Source organism: Lithobates pipiens, unplaced genomic scaffold (genome assembly GCF_037356315.1).
Source record: "Lithobates pipiens isolate NorthernLeopardFrog02 unplaced genomic scaffold, aLitPip1_a1.2 Scaffold_8, whole genome shotgun sequence".
NCBI classification, from domain to species: domain Eukaryota; kingdom Metazoa; phylum Chordata; class Amphibia; order Anura; family Ranidae; genus Lithobates; species Lithobates pipiens.
The window spans coordinates 629,929,185-629,936,949 of NW_027507903.1; the positions used below are offsets into that span (position 1 = coordinate 629,929,185).

At 41.4% G+C, this 7,765-nt stretch overlaps 1 protein-coding gene across 1 annotated transcript; it reads right to left on the reverse strand.

The window, feature by feature from the left end:
* Nucleotides 1-238: 238 nt before the first annotated feature.
* Nucleotides 239-7,765, reverse strand: LOC143964046 (olfactory receptor 5P68-like). The gene is made up of 2 exons (XM_077473759.1): nt 7,320-7,765; nt 239-1,180 (listed from the first exon to the last, which is right to left on the reverse strand). The coding sequence occupies exons 1-2, from the start codon at nt 7,350-7,352 to the stop codon at nt 239-241; spliced, it is 975 nt and encodes a 324-aa protein (XP_077329885.1). The 5' UTR covers nt 7,353-7,765.

The window sequence follows — 7,765 nt, forward strand, 5'->3', positions numbered from 1 at the left end:
TTGGTATGCTGAAGCCTCAAGAGTTCCCTTCACTGGAACTAAGGGGCCAAGTCCAACCCCTGAAAAACAACCCCACACCATAATCCCCCCTCCACTAAATTATTTGGACCAGTACACAAAGCAAGGTCCATAAAGACATGGGCGCGCAAGTTTGGGGTGGAGGAACTTGACTGGCCAGCACAGAGTGGCAGGTGTCCCAATACTTTTGGTTATATAGTGTATCCTAATAATTAAACTTTTACCAAAGGTTTTGAATAAAAAACCTTTTGTTTATATACATCTTTAAACTGTCCTTGATCTCTTGATTCCTCAAGCTGTATATGAAAGGGTTTACAAAGGGAGTAAACACTGTATACAACAAGGACATTATCTTACTGATTGTTTGTGATTGTCCTTTCTTTGGAATCATATATGCAGCAGCTAGGGTTCCATAAAATAGAAACACAACAGTGAGATGGAAGCTACAAGTGGAAAAGGATTTCAGTCTTCCCGAAAAGGAGGATATCTTTAATATTGTTAAAACAATGTAAATATATGAAACCATTATCACTAGGAAGGGGAATATTAACACAGGAACACACAACAAGATAACTTCCATTTGAACTCTGGATGTATCTGAGCAAGAAAGTTCCACAAGAGGATTAAAATCACAAAATAAGTGGTCAATAACATTTGGTCCACAGAATTCTAGTTGACTTACGCCAAATGTTGATATTGATGTCATAGAACAGCTGAAAATCCAGGATACAAGAACTAGTTGAATACAAAGTGTTTGTTTCATAATGGAGGTATAATGCAGAGGAGAGCAGATGGCTAGATATCGGTCATAGGACATCACTGTCAGAAGGAAACATTCAAATGTTTCTGTTGTACTAAAGACATAATATTGAGTGATGCAACCAGAAAAAGATATGGAGGTCCTCTCATGTAGAACAACATGTAACATGTGAGGAGCAATATCTGTGGTCAGCATGATGTCAGATATAGAGAGTTGGGAGAGGAAAAAGTACATGGGAGAATGAAGGGTCTTGCTGAAATATACCAACATGATGATCAAAAGGTTTCCACACATTGTCACAATGTATATAATAAGGACCAAGGTGAAGAACAGCAGATTATATACGGCCATTTTGTTAAATCCCAAAAAGTAGAATGTGGTGACATTACCTTTATGTGTGGTCTGTGTAAAAGCAGAAAAAATGTATATAACTTTTTATGTATTGACCGTACCAGAAATAACATACATTAATTTTGCAAAATGACTGATAGCAAATAAGGTGAATCTAGTGATGTAGCTGGGGGGCAAATTGTGGATGGCTTTGTAAGTAGTTGTTAGTATTTGGAATTTAATTATTTGGCCAAGCAGAAGCCAGTGGAGGGATTGAAAGAGAGGAGTAGCAGACAGAGAGTGATTGGTAAGGTGGATGAGTCTGGCAGCAGCATTCATGATGGATTGAAGAGGTGATAGATTATGTAGAGGAAAGCCAATGAAAAGGGAGTTGCAGTAGTCAAGGAGAGAGATGACCAGCGAGTGAATTAAGAGCTTTGTTGTGTCATTGGTTGGAAAGGGGCATATTTTGGAGAAATTGCGGAGGTTGAAGCAGCAGGATTTGAACAGTGATTGGACGTAGTGCTTAAAGCAGAGTTCAGAGTCCAGGACTACACCTAGAACCTTGGCATGTGGGCATGGGCTTATAGTTGTGTCATCGATTTTGACAGAGAGATCAGGGGAAAGGGACATATGGGGGAGGAAATATTATAAGTTCGGTTTTGGATAGATTGAGTTTGAGGAAGTGGTGTGACATCCAGACTGATATATCTGATAGTAAATTGGTGATACATGAGGAGACAGAGTGAGTGAGCTCAGAGGTAGAGAAATAGATTTGGGTGTCGTCAGCTTAGAGGTAGTATTGAAAGCCATGGGAGGCTATCAGCTGACCCAGGGAGGAGGTATAAATTGAAAATAGCAGAGGTCCAAGAACAGAACCTTGGGGGACCCCAACTGAGAAGAGGAGAGGAGGACGTAGAGTTGTTAGAAATGCTAAAGGTGCGGTTGGATAAGTAGGAAGAGAACCAGCGAAGAGTACAGTCACGGAGAACAAAGGCATGGAATTTTTTGAGGAGGAGGGGCTGTTGAACCGTATCCAAGGCAGCAGAGAGGTCCAGGAGTAGGAGTACAGAATAGCGTTGATTGGTTTTGTTCATTAGTAGATAATTAGTTTGTTTTAGGAGAGCAGTTTCTGTGGAGTGTTGAGGACGAAATCCAGACTGAAGGGGATCAAGAAGGCTTTTATCAGCAAGGTGGATGCTCAGTCAGTTGTAGACCAGACGTTCAAGGGGTTTGGATAAGAAAGGGAGCAAGGAGATGGGGCATAGGTTGTTAAGATTGGATGGGTCCAGTGAGGGCTTTTTAAGTATGGGTCTGACAAGTGCATGTTTTAGAGTGTTGGGGAAGATGTCAGAAGAGAGGGAGAGATTGAAGATGTGGGTTAGAGAGTATAGCATAAAGCCAGAGGGTGAATGTAGCATTTGGGAGGGAACAGGATCCAGAGGGCAGGTGGTAAGGTGGAAATTAGCAAGTAGTTTAGCAACCTTGTCTATGGTGGTGGGGTTGAAAGAGGGAAGTAATGCTTGTACCTGTGGGCATGAAGTGTAAAGGGTAGGAGGGTATCGGAACAGTAAAGATCTCTTCGCAAATTGTATCAATCTTCTGTTTGAAGTCCTTGGCGATCTCCTGGGCAGTGAGTGAGTTGGCAGGTGGAGGTGGTGGAGGACAAAGTAGACAGTTGAAGGTAGAGAAGAGTTGACGGAGACGGGATGGTAAGTTGCTAATGAGGGTGATAAAATAGGTCTGCTTGGTAGTGAGGAGTCTGGAATTGTATTTTTGGAGGGCAGATTTAAATTGGTTGAAATCTGTCTGAGACTTATGCTGCGTACACACGATCGGAAATTTCCGACAACAAATGTTCAATGTGAGCTTGTTGTCGGAAATTCCGACCGTGTGTAGGCTCCATTGGACATTTGCTGTCGGAATTTCCGACAACAGATGTTTGAGAGCTGGATGTCAAATTTTCTGATGACAAAATCCTTTGTCGGAAATTCTGAGCATGTGTAGACAATTCTCACGCACAAAATTCAATGCATGCTCGGAATCAAGCAGAAGAGCCGCACTGGCTATTGAACTTAATTTTTCTAGGCTTGTCATACGTGTTGTGCGTTCTTGACATTAGGAATATCTGATATTTGTGTGACTGTGTGTATTCAAGACAAGTCTGAGCCAACATCCGTCAGAAAGAAATCCACGTTTTTTGTTGTCGGATTATATCCAATTGTCTGTACGCAGCATACACGCTGTACAGCATAAGTGCTCATGAGCGCCACGGGCATGAGCACGACTATGTTTTTTCAGACTTTTAGTATCATCTGTTTGCCAAGGTTGAAGGGGTTGGGGCCTGATTCTGTGTGTAGTGAGGGGGGCCAGTGAGTCCAGTGATTCTAAAAGTGAAGCGTTGTAGACAGAAGTGGCTAGGTTGGTGCAAGATAGGGGTGAGATTTTATCTTAGAGGTTGTCAATAGCAGAGTAGAGAAGGGTTGAGATGACATAGGTTTCTGCAGGTCCTTTTTAGGCGGTTGGAGGGAGAGGAGGTGGAGGAGAGAGTGAAACTAATAAGGCGGTGATCAGAGAGAGGGAATGGATAGTTAGAGAAGTTGCATGGAGTGCAAAGGTAAGAGAAAACAAGGTCAAGGGTATGGCCTCCATAGTGAGTAGGAGCGTGCATCCACTGCTTCAGGTCAAAGGAGGACATTAGGCTGAGAAGTTTTGCACTGACAGGAATGTTAGTATTAATAGGGATGTTGAAGTCCCCGAGAATGATTGTGGAGATTTCAGAAAAAGAAAGTAGGGTAGTCAGGCAGAGATGTCATCAAGAAGAGTTGATACTGGTCCAGGGGGCCTGTAGATCACAGCTATCCTTAGAGAAACTGGAGTGAAATGATGAATGCAGTGTGCTTTGAAAGAGAAGAGTGACAGAGAGGGAGGTGGTTGAAGTACCTGAAAGGTTCTATGTGGGGCTAGAAGAATTCCAACACCTCCTCCGTTACATCCACTGGATCTGGGGAAGTGAGTCCATAGAAGGCCACCATGGGATAGGGCAGCAGAAGATGCAATGTGCGATTCGTGAAGCCCGGTTTCAGTAATGGCAAGTAGGTTAAATGAGTTGGCAATATAGAGGTCATGGAGAGAGGTGAGTTTGTTACAGACAGAGTCGGGGTTCCAAAGGGCACAAGAGAAAGGGAGTCTGGTCTTGGGAAGAATAAAAATGGGAACTAAATTATGTTGATTGCGGCTGCTGCCAGAGGGTGCAGGGTGACGGGTGCATGAGGTACAGTTAAATGATGGAGGCTCTGGGTTTGGGGATATTTCTCCAAAGGTTAGGAGAAGCAGAAGGGTGAGGGAGGTAATATGGGAGTGGGATTTATATGAAGAAACATGCCCCAGGATCCTGTAGTTTTTTTGTGTGTGTGGATTTAGAATTAGCAGGAGGTGGTGGGTGCAGTAATGAGGATAGGACAGATGTGAGGGTCATATATATATACTGTGGGGGGGAGAAGAGGAATGAAGGAGAGATAGTTTAAGGATAGAGGACAGAGCGTTAAAAGGAGTGGTAGAGAGTGCATGTTAGAAGGAGAAAGAGCTGAAGGGGTAAACAAGGTCACCTGATGTCTGTGTGGTGTTTTTCAAAGTATTTTCTTGTGTTAATTTGCTTTGTGCATTCACTGAAGTGCAGAATCAGAAGTGCTTCCACTCATAGAAATAGCCCCACTTTGAGAAAAAGCCAGAGTTGCAAATGTACCCTCTACAAATGCTTCCCCCAAAAGAAGCTTATATTTATACTGATAGGGGTGGGGGTGGGTGCATTATGAATTGACAATCAGGAGGTAATAAAGGTTGGCTGGTTAACAGGGCAAAATTCTTACTTCGGCAACAGACTAGCAAGAGGGTGCTAAAGTTAACAGGCCATAATTTTGAGTAAGACAAGGGGGATAATAAAGCATTGTAATGTAGACAGGTCTACAGACAGTTAAGCAAAAATAACATACCGGCATTATTAAATAGACATAAGCAAGGCAGATAGCAGTACTATCTATCTATCTATCTATCTATCTATCTATCTATCTATCTATCTATCTATCTATCTATCTATCTATCTATCTATCTATCTATCTATCTATCTATCTGTCTATCTATCTGTCTATCTATCTGTCTATCTATACAGTATCTCATAAATGTGTGTACGCCCCTCACATATTTTTAAATATTGTATTATATCTTTTCATGTGACAACACTGAATGTGTACAGCTTGTATAACAGTGTACATTTTCTGTCCCCTCAAAATAACTCAACACAGCCATTAATGTCTAAACAATTGGCAACAAAAGTGAGTATACCCTTAAGTGAAAATGTCCAAATTGGGCCCAAAGTGCCATTATTTTCAAGCAATGCCTTAACCCTCTTGGGCATGGAGTTCACCAGAGCTTCACAGGTTGCCACTGGAGTCCTCCACCACTCCTCCATGATGATATCATGGAGCTGACGGATGTTAGAGACCTTGTGCTCCTCCACCTTCTGTTTCAGGATGCCCCACAGATGCTCAATAGGATGTAAGAGACATGCTTGGCCAGTCCATCACTGTAATTTTGGAGGTGTGCTTGGGGTCGTTATCATGTTGGAATACTGCCCTGCAGCCCAGTTACCGAAGTGAACGGGTCGTGCTCTGCTTTAGTATATCACAGTACATATTGGCATTCATGGTTCCCTCAATGAACTGTAGCTCCTCGGCTCTCATGCAGCCCCAGACCATGACACTCCCACCACCATGCTTGACTGTAGGCAGAACACATTTGTCTTTGTATGCTTCCCTTGATTGCTGACACACACGCTTGACACCATTTAAATCAAATAATCTATTTATCTTGGTCTCATCAGACCACAGGATATTCCAGTAATCCATATCCTTAGTCTGCTTGTCTTCAGCAAACTGCAGACTTATTTGTGAATCCTCTTTAGAAGAGGCTTCCATCTGGGACGACGGCCATGCAGACCAATTTGATGCAGTCTGTGGCATATGCTCTCAGCACTGACAGGCTGACCTCTGCAGCAATGCTGGCAGCACTCATACATATATTTCCTAAAGACAACCTCTGGATATGACGCCGAGCACATGCACCCAACTTCTTTGGTCAACCATGCGAGGCCTATTCTGAGTGGAACCTGTTCGGTAAACTGCTGTATGGTCTAGGCCACTGTACTGCAGCTCAGTTTCAGGGTCTTGGCAATCTTCTTATAGCCTAGGCCATCTTTATGTAGAGAAACAATTCTTTTTTTCTGATCCTCAGGGAGTTCTTTGCCATGAGGTGCCACATTGAACTTCCAGTGACCAGTATGAGAGAGTGAGAGTGGTGACACCAACTTTAACACACCTGCTCCCCATTCACACCCGAGACCTTGTAACAGTAACGAGGCACATGACACCAGGGAGGGAAAATGGCTAATTGGGCCCAATTTTCACTTTGGGGTGTACTCACTTTTGTTGCCAGCAGTTTAGATATTAATGTCTGTATGTTGAGTTATTTTGAGGGGACAGAAAATTTACACTGTTATGCCGCATAAACACGATCGAACATTCCGACAACAAAATCCATGGGATTTTTTCCGACGGATGTTTATCTCAACCTTGACTTGCATACACACGGTTGCACAAAGTTGTCGGAAATTTCTGAACGTCAAGAACGCGGTGACGTACAACACGTATGAGGAGCCGAGAAAGATTAAGTTCAATAGCCAGTGCTGCTCTTCTCCTTGATTCTGAGCATGTGTGGCACTTTGTGTGTCGGAATTGTGTACACCCGATCGGAATTTGTATGAATGGATTTTGTTGTCGGAAAATTTGAGAACCAGATCTCAAATTTTATGTGATGGAAATTCCGATGGAAAATGTCTGATAGAGCTTACACAGGGTCAGAATTTCCGACAACAAGCTCCGATCCCACATTTTCCATCAGAAAGTCCGGTCGTGTGTACGGCGCATTATACAAGCTGTACAATCACAAGAGAGAGAGAAATAGTATTTGGCATTAGGTATATCCCTTTTGCCATAACAGTAATGGGAAACTACGCTACACAATGCAAAAAAAAAAAAAAAAAAAAAAAAATGGATGGATCAAGTTAAAGAATTTCTCATTTTTCTTAATGATTACTATTTCAATTCATTAAGCTTGGTGAATTTAATCTGAAATTTAAAAAAAAAAAAATACTTACTCTGTTTGCTAATGATCTCTGATGAAAACCCATATTTTTTGATAATTTAACTTAATTTTAAATAAACCAACAAAAATCGATGTAGATTATTATTATTATTTTTTTTTTTTTGATAACAGAAAATAAAAGGGTCAGTATTAAAAGTGTAACAATATTACATGCATTTCTTCATTAGAGAGTTTTCTAGCAGTTTTTCTACTGAGCAGAATTTCATGAATGGAAAGAATAAAAAAAAGAAAAACAAAAACAAAAACAAAGGGAGTGAAAATCCTGTCAAATATGTCAAAATAATATAAAAAATGATATACATAGTTCTGGTTCAACAAATATAAGATCTAAATAAATTCATGAATGTAAAGAAAAATAGAAAGAGAGGGAGAGATAAAATAATAATAATAAGTATCTTGTATATAAGTGTAAAGCATATGACGTGTATCGGTGGATAA

Excerpts from the sequence above, each read along its gene's own strand:
- LOC143964046 (XM_077473759.1), bottom strand. The coding sequence starts at position 7,352 with ATGGGTTTTCATCAGAGATCATTAGCAAACAGA. Across the intron at positions 1,181-7,319 it reads AGAGATCATTAGCAAACAGA|ACCACACATAAAGGTAATGT; the intron begins GTAAGTATTTTT and ends GCTTTTACACAG.